This window comes from Eschrichtius robustus, chromosome X, assembly GCF_028021215.1.
Source record: "Eschrichtius robustus isolate mEscRob2 chromosome X, mEscRob2.pri, whole genome shotgun sequence".
In the NCBI taxonomy this organism is placed as follows: Eukaryota; Metazoa; Chordata; class Mammalia; order Artiodactyla; family Eschrichtiidae; genus Eschrichtius; species Eschrichtius robustus.
The window spans coordinates 63094033-63111309 of record NC_090845.1 but is presented as its reverse complement, the minus strand read 5'-3'; the positions used below and the strand labels follow the sequence as shown (position 1 = coordinate 63111309).

Genomic DNA, 17277 nt, shown 5'->3' with positions numbered 1-17277 from the left:
TAAATATATATGCACCCAACATAGGAGCACCTCAATACATAAGGCAACTGCTAACAGCTATAAAAGAGGAAATTGACAGTAACACAATCATAGTGGGGGACTTTAACACCTCACTTTCACCAATGGACAGATCATCCAAAATGAAAATAAATAAGGAAACAGAAGCTTTAAATGACACAATAGACCAGATAGATTTAATTGATATTTATAGGACATTCCATCCAAAAACAGCAGATTACACGTTCTTCTCAAGTACGCACGGAACATTCGCCAGGATAGATCACATCTTGGGTCAGAAATCAAGCCTCAGTTAATTTAAGAAAATTGAAATCATATCAAGCATCTTTTCTGACCACAACACTATGAGATTAGAAATGAATTACAGGGAAGAAAACATAAAAAACACAAACACATGGAGGCTAAACCATACCTTACTAAATAACCAAGACATCACTGAAGAAATCAAAGAGGAAATCAAAAAATACCTAGAGACAAATGACAATGAAAACACAATGATCCAAAACCTATGGGATGCAGCAAAAGCAGTTCTAAGAGGGAAGTTTATAGCTACACAAGCCCACCTCAAGAAACAAGAAAAATCTCAAGTAAACAATCTAACCTTACACCAAAAGGAACTAGAGAAAGAAGAACAAACCAAACCAAAGTTAGCAGAAGGAAAGAAATCATAAAGACCAGAGCAGAAATAAATGAAATAGAAACAAAGAAAACAATAGGAAAGATCAATAAAACTAAAAGCTGGTTCCTTGAGAAGATAAACAAAATTGATAAACCATTAGCCAGACTCATCAAGAAAAAGAGGGAGAGGACTCAAATCAATAAAATTAGAAATGAAAAAGGAGAAGTTACAACAGACACCGCAGAAATACAAAGCATCCTAAGAGAATACTACAAGCAACTCTATGCCAATAAAATGGACAACCTGGAAGAAATGGGCAAATTCTTAGAAAGGTGTAACTTTCCAAGACTGAACCAGGAAGAAACAGAAAATATGAACAGACCAATCAGAAGCACTGAAATTGAAACTGTGATAAAAAATCTTGCAACAAACAAAAGCCCAGCACCAGATGGCTTCACAGGTGAATTCTATCGAACATTTAGAGAAGAGCTAAAACCCATTCTTCTCAAACTCTTCCAAAAAATTGCAGAGGAAGGAACACCCCCAAACTCATTCTATGAGGCCACCATCACCCTGATACCCAAACCAGACAAAGATACTACAGAAAAAGAAAATTACAGGCCAATATCACTGATGAATATAGATGCAAAAATCCTCAACAAAATACTAGAAAACAGAATCCAACAACACATTAAAAGGATCATACACCATGATCAAGTGGGATATATCCCAGGGATGCAAGGATTCTTCAATATACGCAAATCAATCAATGTGATACACCATATTAACAAATTGAAGAAGAAAAACCATATGATCATCTCAATAGATGCAGAAAAAGCTTTTGACAAAATCAACACCCATTTATGATAAAAACTCTCCAGAAAGTGGGCATAGAGGGAACCTACCTCAACATAATAAAGGCCATATATGACAAACCCACAGCAAACATCTTTCTCAATGGTGAAAAACTGAAAGCATTTCTTCTAAGATTAGGAACGAGACAAGGATGTCCACTCTCACCACTATTATTCAACATAGTTTTGGAAGTACTAGCCACGGCAATCAGAGAAGAAAAAGAAATAAAAGGAATACATATTGGAAAAGAAGAAGTAAAACTGTCACTGTTTGCAGATGACATGATATTATACACAGAGAATCCTAAAAATGCCACCAGAAAACTCCTGGAGCTAATCAATGAGTTTGGTAAAGTTGCAGGATACAAAATTAATGCAAAGAAATCTCTTGCATTCCTATACACTAATGATGAAAAAAATCTGAAGGAGGAATTATGGAAACACTCCCACTTACCATTGCAACAAAAAGAATAAAATACCTAGGAATAAACCTACCCAGGGAGACAAAAGACCTGTATGCAGAAATCTATAAGACACTGATGAAAAAAATTAAAGGTGATACCAACAGATGGAGAGGTATACCATGTTCTTGGATTGGAAGAATCAATATTGTGAAAATAATTATACTACCCAAAGCAATCTACAGATTCAATGCAATCCCTATCAAATTACCAATGGCATTTTTTGCAGAACTAGAACAAATCATCTTAAAATTTGTATGGAGACACAAAAGGCCCCGAATAGCCAAAGCAGTCTTGAAGGAAAAAAAAAAAGCTGGAGGAATCAGACTCCCTGTCTTCAGACTATACTACAAAGCTACAGTAATCAAGACAGTATGGTACTGGCACAAAAACAGAAACATAGATCAATGGAACAAGATAGAAAGCTCAGAGATTAACCCACGCACCTATGGCCAACTAATCTATGACAAAGGAGGCTAAGATATACAATGGAGAAAAGACAGTTTCTTCAATAAGTGGTGCTGGGAAAACTGGACAGCTACATGTAAAAGAATGAAATTAGAATACTCCCTAACACCATACACAAAAATAAACTCAAAATGGATTTGAGACCTAAATGTAACGTGGGTCACTATGAAACTCTTCGAGGAAAACATAGGAAGAACACTCTTTGACATAAATCACAGCAAGACCTTTCTTGATCCACCTCCTAGAAGAATGGGAATATAAACAAAAAATAAACAAATGGGACCTAATGAAACTTCAAAGCTTTTGCACAGCAAAGGAAACCATAAACAAGGCGAAAAGACAACCCTCAGAATGGGAGAAAATATTTGCAAATGAATCAACGGACTAAGGATTAATCTCCAAAATATATAAACAGCTCATGCAGCTCAATATTAAAGAAACAAACAACCCAATCCCAAAATGGGCAGAAGACCTAAATAGACATTTCTCCCAAGGAGACATACAGATGGCCAAGAAGCACATGAAAAGCTCCTCAACATCACTAATTATTAGAGAAATGCAAATCAAAACTACAGTGAGGTATCACCTTACAACAGTTAGAATGGGCATCATTAGAAAATCTACAAACAACAAATGCTGGAGAGGGTGTGGAGAAACGGGATCACTCTTGCACTGTTGGTGGGAGTGTAAATTGATACAGCCACAATGGAGAACAGTATGGATGTTCCTTAAAAAAACGAAAAATACAATTACCATATGATCCAGCAATCCCACTACCGGGCATATACCCAGAGAAAACCATAATTCAAAAAGACACATGCACCCCAATGATCATTGCAGCACTATTTACAGTAGCCAGGTCATGGAAGCAACCTAAATGCCCATCGACAGACGAATGGATAAAGAAGTTGTGGTACATATATACAATGGAATATTAGCCATAAGATGTAAAGAAATTGAGTCATTTGTTGAGTCGTGGATGGAGCTAAAGACTGTCATACAGAGTGAAGTAAGTCAGAAAGAGAAAAACAAATATCGTATATCAATGCATATATGAGGAACCCAGAAAAATGGTACAGATGAACCGATTTTCAGGGCAGAAGTTGATACTCAGATGTAGAGAACAAACGTATAGACACCAAGGGGGGGAAACCGCGGTGGGGTGGGGATGGTGGTGTGCTGAATTGGGCGATTGGGATTGACATGTGTACACTGATGTGTATAAAATTGATGACTAATAAGAACCTGCAGTATAAATAAATAAATAAATAAATAAATAAATAAATAAATAAATAAAATTCATACGGAAAAAAACCCAAATACAGTAAAGTTGCAGGATACAAAATCAATATACAAAAATCAGTTACGTTTCTATACATTTACGGCAAATTATCTGAAAAAGAAATAAAGGAAACAGTCCTATTCACAATACATCAAAACCAATAAGATACTTAGGAATAACTTTTATCAGGGAGGTGAAAGATCTACACACAGAAAACTCCAAGACTTTGAGGAGACAAACAAATGAAAGACATCCAGTGTTCATGGATAGGAAGAATTAATATGGTTAAAATGGTCATAGTACCCAAGCAATGTATAGATTCAATGTAATCTCTATCAAACTTCAATGGTATTTTTCTCAGAAATAGAAAACGACAAACCTAAAGTTTGTTTGGAGCCACAAAAGATCCCAAATTGCCAAAACAATACCGAGAAGGAAGAATAAAGCTGGAGGCATCACAGTTTCTATTTTCAAACTATATTACAAAGCTAAAATAATCAAAACAGTATGGTACTGTCATAAAAATAGACACATAGACCAATGGAACCGAATTGAGAGCCTAGAAATAAACCCTCGCATATAGAGTCCAAAAACAAACAAAACAAAACATGTGACAAGGAAGTCAAGAATAATTGAGGAAAGAATGTTCACTTTAATAAATATGGTTGGGAAAACTGGATGAACACATGCAGAGAAGTATTTCCCTTAACTTTTAATCTTCCAGTTGCAGAAATTGGACACATACTAAAGCACTTACAAAAATTAACTTGAAATGGATTAAAGACTTAAACATAAGAACTGAAAACGTAAGTCTTCTAGAAGAAAACATAGGGGACAAGAAGGAGGAAGCAATCAGAATATCCAAACCAATCAAAACTTTCTAAAGGAGAGCATGGCATGGACATATATACACTACCAAATGTAAAATAGACAGCTAGTGGGAAGCAGCCACATAGCACAGGGAGACCAGCTCGGTGCTTTGTGACCACCTAGAGGGGTGGGATAGGGAGGGAGGGAGGGAGATGCAAGAGGGAGGAGATATGGGGATATATGTATATATATAGCTGATTCACTTTGTTATAAAGCAGAAACTAGCACACTATTGTAAAGCAATTATACTCCAATAAAGATGTTAAAATAAATAAAGTAAAATGAAAGCCCCCCCCCAAAATGGATTAAAACTTCAAAAATGTCAATGTCACGAAAGACCCAAAAAAAATCTGGAAAATTTTTCTAGTTTAAAGGACACTAAAGAGACATGACAACTGAATGCAATGCATGTTCTTTGATTGGAAGCAGGATTTTTTTTTTAAGAAATAGGTACAAATAACAATTCTGAGACACATGAATTTTGAATGAGTGCATACGGTAGGTAATTGTATTGTCTCAAAGTTAAATTTCTGAGTGTGATAATTGCATTAAGATGTTGTAGCAAACTGGGACTTCCCTGGTGAAGCAGTGGTTAAGAATCTGCTTGCCAATGCAGGGGACACGGGGTCGAGCCCTGGTCCAGGAAGATCTCACATGCTGTGGAGCAACTAAGTCCGTGTGCCACAACTACTGAGCCCTCGTGCCACAACTACTGAAGCCCACATGCCTAGAGCCCATGCTCCGCAACAAGAGAAGCCAGCACTGTGACAAGCACGCACACTGCAATGAAGAGTACCCCCTGCTTGCCACAACTAGAGAAAGTCCGTGTGCAGCAACAAAGACACAATGCAGCCAAAAATAAATTTAAAAAAAAAAGATGTTGTAGCAAACAATTATTTTTCCCAAGTGAAACATGTCAAGGTATTTAGGGACAATGTACTATAATCTCTTCAAATAATTCAAATGATTCAACAAAACGATTAAAAACACACATGCATACAGTTAGACAGAGGGAAAGGAAATATGACAAAAGCTACAAAATATTTACAATGGGTGAGTCCAGTTGAAGGATGAATGGGTGTTGCTTGCAATTTTCTTGCATAAGTATCTGTAGGACAGATTTTTTTGTAAATAGGGGAAAAAGAGGATATTATGGACCATTTTATTCCAATTAATTTGAAAACTTAGAAAAAGGTCACCAATTTCTACACAAACATAACTTGCCAAAAATGACTCAGAAAGGAAGAGCCAACCGGAATCGTTCCACACTAATTGTAAAGAAATATACTAATAGTCAAAATGCTTTTCCAAAAAAATCTTCTAGGCTTCACCACTGAATTTTGAAAAGCATCTTAGGCATAAATATTTTCAATTTGACACAAAATCTTAGAAAAAATTGAAAAGGCAGGACACTCCTCAACTCATTTTCTGAGGATGGAATAACCTTGACACTAAATCCTGTTGACAGTTTGAGAAAGGAAAATCACAGGTCAACCGCAGGCTCATGGCATAGAAGCAAGAATCAGAAACAGAATATTAGCAAACTGAATCCTACAGGATATAAAAAGGAAAATACAAAACATACCATGACTGGATTCATCCCAGGAATACAAATTTGGTTTAGTTTCAGAAAATAAAGTGATATAGCATTCCATGTTAACAGATTACAAGAGAAAATTATGATCCTCATGTTTAAAAATGAATACTGAGTAACAATATCCATTTGTAATGTATTTTTTTTGGCCGATCAATTTGTAATTATTTTTTTCTGCCGCACCACGTGGCACGCAGTATCCTATTTCCCCAAGGAGGGATCAAACCCGTGCCCCCTGCAGTGGAAGCACAGAATCTTAACCACTGGACCACCAGGGAATCTCCCTGTAATGTAACGTACTTTTAAAAATTGAAGTAGAGATGACTTAGAATGTTGTGCTAGTTTCAGGTGTACAGCAAAGTGATTCAGATATATGTATATGTATTTTATATAAATAAATATATAAATATATATGTATTTTATATACATATATTTTTTTCAGATTCGTTTCCATTATAGATTATTACAAGATATTGAATATAGTTCTCTGTGCTATAAGTAGGTCCTTGATATTTATTTATTTTACATATAGTAGTGTGTATCTGTTAATCCCAAACTCCTAAATTATCCCTCCCCCCCTTTGCCCTTTGGCAACCATAAGTTAGTTTTTGATATGTGTAAGTCTGTTTGTTTTATAAATAAGTTCATTCGTGTCATTTTAAAAATTAGATTCCACATATGAGTGATATCATATGATATTTGTCTTTCTCTGCCTGACTTACCTCACTTAGTATGATCATCTCTAGGTCCATCCATGTTGATGCAAATGGCATTATTTCATTCTTTTTTTATGGCTGAGTAATATTCCATTGTATATATATATACCACATCTTCTTTAACCATTCCATTCCCTGTGTGTATGTATATGTATGTATGTGTATATATACATATATATATACACATATATCTGTGTGTGTGTGTGTATATATATATATATATATATATATATACATACATACACATATATGTGTGTATATGTATATCACATCTTCTTTATCCATTCCTCTGTTGATGGACATTTAGGTTGCTTCCATGTCTTGGCTGTGGTAAATAGAGCTGCTATGAATATAGGGGTGCATGTATCTTTTCGAATTATGGTTTTCTCTGGATATATGCCCAGGAGTGGGATTGCTGGATCATATGGTAATTCTATTTTTCGTTTTTAAAGGAACATCCATACTGTTCTCCATAGTGGCTGCACCAATCTACATTCCCACCAACACTGTACAAGGGTTCCCTTTTCTCCACACCTTCTCCAGCATTTATTACTTGTAGACTTTTTAATGATGGCCATTTTGACTGGTGTGAGGTGATACCTCATTGTAGTTTTGATTTGCATTTCTCTAATAATTAGCAATGTACAGCATCTTTTCATGTGCCTATTGGCCATCTGTATGTCTTCATTGGAGAAGTGTCTATTTAGGTCTTCTGCCCGCTGTTTGATTGGGTTGTTTGTTTCTTTGTTTGTTTGTTTTTGATATTGAGCTTTATGAGCTGTTTGTATGTTTTGGAAATTAATCCCTTGTCGGTCACATCGTTTGCAAATATTTTCTCCCAGTCCATAGGTTGTCTTCGTTTTCTTTATGGTTGCCTTTGCTGTGCAAAAGCTTTTAAGTTTCATTGGGTCCCATTTGTTTATTTTTGCTTTTGTTTCCATTACTCTAGGAGATGGATCCAAAAAAATATTGCTGCGATTTACGTCAAAGAGTGTTCTGCCTGTGTTTTCCTCTAGGACTTTTATAGCATCTGATCTTACATTGAGGTCTTTAATCCATTTTGAGTTTATTTTTGTAGGTGGTGTTAGAGAATGTTTTAATTTTATTCTTTTCAATGTAGCTGTCCAGTTTTCCCAGCACCACTTGCTGAAGAGACGGTCTTTTCTCCGTTGTATATTCTTGCCTCCTTTGTCATAGAGTAATTGACCATAAGTGTGTGGGTTTATTTCTGGGCTTTCTGTCTTGTAGCATTGATCTATGTGCCTGTTTTTGTGCTGGTACCATACTGTTTTGATCACTATATCTTTGTAGTATAGTCTAAGGTCAGGGAGCATAATTCCTACAACTACATTCTTCTTTCTCCAGATTGTTTTGGCAATTCGGGGTTGTTTGTGTTTCCATACAAATTTTAAAATTATTTGTTCCAGTCGTGTGAAAAATGCCATTGGTAATTTGACAGGAATTACATTGAATCTGTAGATTGCCTTGTGTAGCATGGTCATTTTAACAATATTGATTCTGACAGTCCAAGAACATGGTATATCTTTGATCTGTTTGTGTCATCTTCAACATCTTTCCACAGTGTCCTATGGCTTTCAGAGTACAGGTCTTTTGCCTCCTTAGGTAGATTTATTCCTAGGGATTTTATTCTGTTTGATGTGACACTAAATGAGATTGTTTCCCTAATTTCTCTTTCTGATATTTCATTGTTAGTGTATAGAAATGTAACAGACTTCTGTATATTAATTTTGTATACTGCAACTTCACTGAAATAATTTATGAACTCCAGTAGTTTTCTGGTGGCATCTTTAGGATTTCCTATGTATATTATCATGTCACTTGCAAACAGTGATAGTTTTACTTTTTCCTTTCCAATTTGGATTCTCTTTATTTATTTTTCTTCCCTAATTGCTGTGTCATAATGCACTTTTTACATTTTTTTAATAATATGGGTTTATTAAAATTAATTTACATACAAGGTCTAAGAGTCTCTATGAACACATTCTGTTATGGAACCACCAATACAATCAAAATTAAAAACATTTTCATCAGCCTCAGAATTGCTTCATGCTCTTTGGTAGTTTAACCTCTTGTCTCAACCCCCAGACCCAGGCAACCACCAATCTGTTTTCTATCCCTACAGTTTGGCCTTCTCAAGAACGTGAAGTAAATGGGATCAGGCAGTATGTAGACTTATCCATTTGGATTCCTACACAGAAAAGGACATATAGGGGACTTCTGGATGTGCAATGTACTTTTCTGTCACCTGGGTATAATTACATGGGTTGTTCCGTTCATAATTATTTGTCAAATTGAGAGCTTATGCTCTCTACGATGTGTATATGTATAGTGTCTTTTATCTTTGGAAGGGTTATTTTATTAAATAACAATTGTAAATCCTTTAAAAGAAAGTGAATGATCATTGTAAAAGTCAGGCTGGCAGATACCTCAAGAGGACTAGGGTGGGGGAAGTGATTGGCTTGGAACAAAAGGGAGGTCCAAAACTACTGGTCTGTCCTCCATCTGCATCTGAGCGGTACTTACCAAGACTTCAACAGTGCACAAGCACAGGGGGCACCAAGCACACTGCAGTCATTCGAATGCTGTGCCCTGGAATCACACAGGGACGGTCCACATGGCAACCCTGGCAGCCCCAATGTGTCTGGCCAGACCCGGCCAATGCAGGTGAGAGTCTCCCCACCTTAATTCAGCTGGGTAGCAGCCTTTATTGCACCTGCAAGCTTAACCCCCTGTTGCCATGCAAGGTAACATATAAGCCAACAGCAGGAATTAGGATTTGGACACCTTTGGGCATGATTACTCTGCCCACCACACCCAGCTCCCTCTCCAGGGCTCACCTACACCTACCTTCTTGTTTGTGTCACTTCCCCCCAAGAGTCCAGAGAGAGCAGTTGGCCTGTGGTTGGGCTGGTGCTGGTGTGGAGTGGGTGGGGTGGGGAGGGGGCACCTTCCCAGTAATTGGGCAGGGAGCAGAAGCAGGCAGGATGGGGCCTAGGGCTCTCCAGGCCAGCCGCCACTGTCTCCCAGGCTGGAGAAGGGGCTTGAGGGGAAAGGCAAATGGGGCGAACTGAATGAGGGCGGGGTCCTGACCTCCTCCTACACACGGGGGCCCAGATGTATGACCTGCCACTATTTCCCTCTGGAACTGGAAAGCCCAGGGCCAAGCCACAGCCTGTGATATACATGTTTCCAGCAACATTTTTCTGCAGTAGTTGGTCAGAACACGGAACAGAGGGACTGTGTGCTCAGTGGAGGGAAGGGAGGCAGGGAAAATGCATCACCAAGGGTTGAGGTCACGCCCTCCCATGTCACCTCCCTTTCAACAAGCTTCTCTACTTCCTCACCCGGGTGACCACAGCCCCGTGACCCCCTCTGCCGACAGGCGGTGCTGGTGCTGGTGCTGGACTTCTCCCCGGGCATAAGTTGCCTGCACGTCTCGGTGAGCAGAAACCTCAGCTGGAAGGTCTCTGCCAAACTTAGTCACTCAGACAGCAGCGAGATGTGCTACACCGCCAAGCAATAACCACTGGATCAGGTTCAGGGTCAAAGCTGTAAACTAAGCAGTCAAGCCCACCTTCTCCAGGGAGGGGTTTGAGTGGAAGGATTAAGCCCCACGAACATTCTTTTCTGACACTGAGGTCTGTGACTGTCCCATCCCACATGTGGTCTGTCCACCTGAGCTCATGCCATGAACTCTGGAAGCGAGTCAGGGTGAGAATACGGGGGAAGGGTGGACCCAAGCGCTCCCCATTGTCCAGGTACAGTCACTCCTTACTTCCCATCCTCACTGCGCCCATCCCGCCCCTGTCCCGGGTAGCTCATGTTGGGTGGTCTCATATATGGGTCCCCTGATTCTAAGATGAGCTACTCTGAGGAGCCACCCTTCCCAATCTCATTCCATCCACACCCACAGTAGTCGTCAGACATCACAGGATCACAGACTAGGATCGAGAGCCTCCTCCAGCGAATCCAACATTTTGAGCATCCCAACACCCTGTCGTGGGGTTTGGTGACTTCTGCATCATCCCCCTCCTATGTTTTGGGAATTTAACGACAACCCTTGAACAAAACAGATCCGACCCTTGATTTTGCTCATTCAATGCCTCACAGAACCTGGACCAACCTCTACTGCCTTTACTCCCTGAATCACATCTTTCTCCCTCAAGGGAGATTATCCCTGATTACTTTTATTCACACACAGGGACACACAGTCACCAACCTGGAATGTCCTATCTACCATCATACCCCCTTTTGTGTAGTAAAACACCGGTCTTTCGGGAAGGGTGTCAGGCAGAACCACCCTCGCCTCAGTCAAACACAAATCTGGCCCTCTGAGTCTCAGGCAGGTGCAGCCCTGGGTCCTGGCTGAGGGAAGGAAGTGCTCCCCAACCTCCAGTGAGGGGGAAATCGAACGTGGAGTTCAGACTCAACCTCATGTGTCCTAAAGAGGCAGTCTGGGAGATTGAGCTGGGACACAGAAATATCATTTCCAGGAAAATCTGTGTCATGGGGCTGGTGGAAGAGTATTTGACGGGGACCATGCAAGAACACAGACCTACTAACCACCCTTGCCATAGAACCTGACGGGCCAATTTCCACTCAAGGGTATAGAGACGACCAGGCTGCAGGAGGGTGGTCAGCTGGCTAGGGCAGGAAGGATGTGAAAGCTTCCAGATTGGAGCTCTGGAAGGGGGTCATGAGTTCCTGTTGATGGGAAGGGGGAATGACAGAGATGAATGGGAACCGCCAGACCCCAAAGGAGGAGGGGGGTTTGGAGAGAACTAGAAGAGAGCCTTCAGGGGAAAGGGAGGACGTTCCAGTGTGGCCAGGTAGAGCCCACACAGGACCCAGACCTGGGGCACTCCGCTGGCTTGACTGCAGGGATGGTAGCAGAGGCTGGCCCAGAGTCCCCAACACAGGATGCCAGAGATACTGTTCTGGAAAAGGCTCTGATGTGGAGCAGTGCCCTGCCCCGGCCCCCTACCCCTACCCCTCCAGAGAGAAGGCAGAACACAGAATATGAGAGGCACTTTAATTGGAAAATGCTGTGAAACTGGGGTGGGGCGGGGGCAAAACAAGGGGGAGAGGAAGCCCCAGCTGAGGCAGAACAGGAGGGAACGAGCTTGGCCACAGCTCCCGGGCCCCAAAGGTACCAGCTGCTCCTCTTGCAGGAAGACACTGGGCTCAACCTGTGAAACAGCGGAGTCAGGGAGGAGCCTCAAGCCAGGGCCAGCCCCCAGCCCTGCTCAGCAGCCAGGACTGTGGGAAGGGGTACGGTGTGCGTAACACTCACTTCAAAGGGTCTGGAACTTGTCAGCCAGGTACTGCATGGCGGCTGCAAAAGGGACAGGCATTAGCAGGCGCTCCAGACAGAGGGATATAGAAGCCCGTCCCCCTGTCCCCGTGAGGAACCGCCTAGCCCTGCAACCTGAAACCCCCTCCAGACCCGATGCAAAGAGCTCTGGGCCTGACCACTCCCCACCACCCGAATTGAATGTGGAACTGGTTCCTAAAGGGAAACAAAATGTGCCAGCAGCTCTCAGGCTGTGCCACAACCAGTCAGAACTCGTCACACACACAAACAAACAATCCAACAAGAACCTTAGAAGCCACACCAAGCAGCAGTTCAAGGGAAAAATCAACGAGGCGTCTCTAAAAGTCCTATCAGAAGGAGGTTCCCTAGCATTGGTCTGGTTGGCAAAGTGTGCATGCAGTCCAGACAGTACTTTGCTACTTGTGCACACGCCCAGCTGGACATGCATAGCCGGCTCCAGGGCCAGGCCTGCTAGGTTCTCCTCCCCACAGGGATGTTGGTCCCTGCGAGGCCGAATGCACCTGCAGCCCACCCCCACCCCAGGTGCCCACCCGGGTTCTGCACTAAGACACCGCTCTCCGTCCCCGGTTCCTCATACCAAGTTTCTCCTTAAGGTCGTCTATTTCTCTCTGTAGCACGAGACACTAGGCCAGCAGACACAGGAGGAAGAGAAATGATTAGTATACTCTGGCCTCCTCTCTCCTCCACCTTCTCCTCTCCCCCAGGTCCTCCATCACAGAGCCGGGTGGCTAGACTGGCAAGGGCTCCTCAGTGGAAAGGAGGTGGGCTCCCTCCGTGGGGTACGTCATGGGGGCAGGGGAGGGGGGGCCCCACACATGTCAGTTGAACTTGGACCCAGATCCCACCCTCGAGTTTGGGCCTGCATTTCCAGGAGCCAGAGGAAGCATTACCCGAGGACAGCCCGGTGTTCCCAGGGTCTGCTGCTGTCTTTCTGGTCTTGGGGGATGGTCAAGTGGCTCCCGGTCACCTGAGAGGGAAAGGACACACAATCCAGCTTCCCAGGCTCCCAGTGAGGTGGAAAGGGCCAAGCGGGGTCTAACGTGAGGTGAGGCAGCACCACCCTCCGCTGGCAACAAGCTGCCCCTGCTCTGCCCAGCAGCCCGAACCTTCTCCCCGGGCCTGCCTCCCCTGTTCCCCAGGGGCAGCCATTTCGCCACTGTGGTCCCCAAAGACTGTGGCTCTGGATTCGACCCTCCCAGAGCTGCAGCCACAGCCAGCACGTGGGAGAGCAATGTGGGCAAACAGGACTTAACAGAAAAGGCTGTTCCCCTGCAAGTCTACACCCGGAGGAGCTGTTTGGGGCACTGCCACCGATCACCCCGGCCGCACAAACCCCACACAGAGGATGATGTGGCTCAAGGCCAGCCCTGCCAGCACCCCGTCTCCTGTGGGAGAAGCTGCCTGGGAGCAAGGCTGTGCCCCCAGCAGAGACAGAGCCAGAGGTTTCTGTCCTCAACCCCTCTCCCCTCCCCTCATATCAAACCCACGACACTCACCTGAGGGGACAGGCACCCTGGGCATGACTTCTCCCTGGTTCAGGGCCAAGGGCTCTGAGTTTCCTGGATCTTGGGGGCCTCTGGTGTTGAGGTCGTCACTGCAGGCTTTTCCACCATGCATGCGTGGAAAAGATGTGCCTGGCCTGTGAGTTGGCAGCTGAAACAAGAATTTCTCACCGATTTGGACTAAGGATGTGCGTGTGTGTGTGTATGTGTGTGTGTATATGTGTGTGTGAGAGAGAGAGAGGGAGAGAGAGTTGTGTGATTCGGGGCCGGGGTGAGGCAGGGAATTGGGAAGGGAATTGAAAGGCCGATCTCATTAGCACTTTCTCCCTCAGTCAGCCCCAGGCCAGCAGGCAGAGCTGATCTAGGGACAACACTGGGGCACTGAGAAAGCCCAGGCCCCCTGCAAGGAAGGTCTGGGGAACAGCTAGGAAGTAGGATTCAGGAAGCTGGTGAGTTTAAATACTGAGGCTTTTCGGGGAAACTTTTAAGGGATCCGCCGACTCAATTCAGCTACCAGCCCTCCCTTCCATCCCAGCCCCAGTCTCGCAGAGGAGGTTGGAAACAGGCCAAGGGTGGAGAACTGGGCCCAGCACACCTGAAGTGCTACCTTAATGTTTGTCCCTAGTAAAAGGAGCCCGATCTGGCATCCTAATGACCCAGTGACCGAGGGGCACCCAATGACGACCCCTGAGGGATGGACAGAGGCAGCATGGGTGAAGACGTGTGTCCTGGGGGCGGTTGGAGCGGGGTGGGGGGGGGGGAAGAGTGGGGAGAGAGGAGGAGCATGGCCTACTCACTTGGCCCTTTGCGGCTGGGTCTCTATTTGGGTCCTTATCTTCTTCCGCCACCGCCTCAGACTCCCTTGCCCGCCTGGCCACGGATTTCTTCCCAGCGCCGGTGTGCTTGGACTGTTCGGTTCCCGAAAGGACCAAGCCATACCTCTTGGATCTCCCAAGCAGCGGAATGCCAGAGATTGGGGGCAAGGTGGCCGGTTCCAGGGGAGTTGCCGAGATTCGCTCTCCCCCGGAAGGGAAGTTTCTCCCCAGGGTAAGAGTGGAGGCTCCCCCGAGGGATTTCTTCTCCTGGGCCCCCTTCTTCCTAGGAGTGACCCGCGGCAGGCCACCTGCAGCAGCAGCAGCTGCCGGGTAGCTGGGCCTGCTGCCCCCCTTCCCCCAGAGCACGCTCGGCATTTTCCTAGGGGAAGAGATGCCCTGCTCTCCCACGCCCTGCGTTTCCACAACCGAAGTGAGTCCTCGCGGAGCCAAGGACAGGGAAGAGCCTGGCACGTGAAGGAAATTCTCTCTGACTTGGGAATTCGAGTGTCTGGGAGTGTCCCCGGGAGCCTCGGGTCTGCTGGGCTCGGCCTGGCCTCCTCCTCTGGGGTAAGTGCTCACCGTCGTCAGCTGTGTCTCACTGAGCTCATCTGAGGACTTGGGGTCGGACAGCAGCCAGGCCAGGCCTTCCTCGGGGAGCCGCTGGCGATCCGCAGCCACGTTCAACCTACGCTTAGGGCCTCTCTTAGGGTTCCCCCAGGCCCGCCCCGCTTCGGGCCCACCGAGGTGGAGAGGGCCGGCCGGAGCCGGCGGCGCTTCCCCACAGCTCTGGGCGGGCGCTCCTCGACCGCCGGGACCCGCCTCGAGGCCGGCCCACGCGGTGGACACTTCGAAGGCTTCGCAGCTCTCCGGGGACGGGTGACTGTGGACGTCCAGCACGTCCCAGTCGGCCAGCTGCCGCAGGATGCCCGCCGCAGACTCCTCGGCCAGTTCCATGAGGTCCCTCGTGACGTCAGCCGGGGAGTCAGGTCGGCCTTCGCTGCCCCACAGCACCGGCCCTCCCGCTTCCAGCATCTCCCGCTCCGACTGGAAGCCCTCGGGGTCCGGGAAGCCGCCCCCGCCCTCGCCGCTCCGCGGCTCCCCGGGCTCGGGGCCTGGGTCGGGACCCCGCGGGACTGCGGGGCCGCCTGGGCCGACGCCGGCCCGCTCCCCGCCCTCTGGGCCGAAAACCGTTACCCACACAGACAGCTTATCGGGGGAGCTCATGTCGCTACCCTGGCGGCGCCGGAACCGGGGCGACTGTCGATGGCCCGAGTCGCGGTCGCGGTCACGGCGGGCAAGGCGGGCGGCGCTCAGAGGGCCGCGGCAGCCACCTCAGGCGCCGCACGAGCTCGCCTCAAACGAAACGACGCGCGGCTTCCAGCGCGCCTCCCACGCCCGCGCCGCGGCCTCCTCATTGGTCCGGGCCCGGCCAACCAGCAGGCGCCTTTTTCGCCCGCCTCCTCGAGGCCTAACCAATGGGGTCGAGGGCCTCTGGTTTGCCCCCAAGCCTGTGGGCGATCCGGGCAGTGGGCTGGCGAAGGGGATGGTGGGAGTGCCTCCCTCTGTCAAGCCTCTCGGCCCGTCTCCTCCTGTCCCGCCTCCCCTTTCCGGTTAGAGTCACAGCTCTGAGCCTCCGTTTCCCATCTACACAGGGGGTCGGGGAGTGAGGGCGCCGGGCTCCAGGGGTGGTGAGGATGAAACGTCAAGATTGAGGCGGCTGACGCCTAGCACGCGCCGAAAGCATTTGCCAGCCTCCCTTCCACCGCAAGCCTTACGACCCAACAGGAGAATGGGCACAGGAGTCCCGCAGTCAGTGATCAGGGGTCAGCCAGAGAGCAAAGGGATCGTATTTTCCTTCTGTAAGGTCTCTGTCTCAACTGCTCCATCAAATGTGGCTCAGCAAACGTTATTGGCAGGCGGGTTTGGCGGACAGACTGGGGTTGGCCTCGCTCCATCAGCCCTTCGCCCGCTCTGAGGCAAATTCAAAGAAGAGGAAATCGCAGTGGCCAGTTACACCCCAAGAGATGCTCCCCACCGCTGATCCTGGAGATGTGAGCTAAAACCACGAATCGGGTTTCACACACTAGGTTGACAACCTTCAAAGAGCTTAACCATTCCGAGGGTGGGAGAGGTCGGGAGCAAACCCCTGTGGCGGTGGTGCAAGAGATCCATTTGGGAGGTAATCTGGCAGAATCCATTGAAAGCAACTTAGCGCCAGCACGGACTCTGTGCCTGGCACTCTTCTAAGCGCTGGGCATAAATAGTAATGCATCCGCGTGACACGCCTAGAACTATAGTACCAACTATTACTGGCCTCTTACCGGTGAGGAAACAGTCACTGAGAGGTTCAGCCACTGGCCCAAGGTCATTCGGCTCGTGGGGATCAGCGGCAGGATTGAAACCAATCAATCTGCCTCCAGAGTCCTTGCTTTGAGCCCAAGATCTTAAAACTGGAAGGAAAAATAAAAGCGATTTCCTCTATGTTCCGGCAAGTCCGCTGCCTGGTACTTCTTCCGGAGACACGCTGGTACCTGTGGTGTACAAGAACACAGGCACAAGGGTGTTGGTGATGGGAAAAACTGGGAACACTCCAAATTCCCATCAGTAAGGAAATGGATGAATGCAACGTGGCTTAGCATCCAGTAGCATAAAGCGTGGCAGTCCAAAGGAATGCATCAGGCCATTCTCACAGCTTTCGAAAGCATCCGCCTGACTTCAAACT

General features: G+C 46.3%; 1 protein-coding gene and 1 pseudogene across 1 annotated transcript; one reads left to right on the top strand and one right to left on the bottom strand.

Annotated features, from left to right (window-relative positions):
* LOC137756331 (uncharacterized protein CXorf49 homolog) overlaps positions 1-10426 on the top strand; it is a 33112-nt pseudogene extending 22686 nt beyond the window's left edge.
* Positions 10427-12197: 1771 nt separating this feature from the next.
* On the bottom strand, positions 12198-15779 carry LOC137756330 (uncharacterized protein CXorf49 homolog). Its single transcript, XM_068532628.1, has 5 exons — positions 14538-15779; positions 13735-13891; positions 13129-13205; positions 12816-12861; positions 12198-12238 (listed from the first exon to the last, which is right to left on the bottom strand). Exons 1-5 carry the CDS (start codon positions 15777-15779, stop codon positions 12198-12200), a joined length of 1563 nt encoding a protein of 520 aa, XP_068388729.1.
* Positions 15780-17277: the final 1498 nt, after the last annotated feature.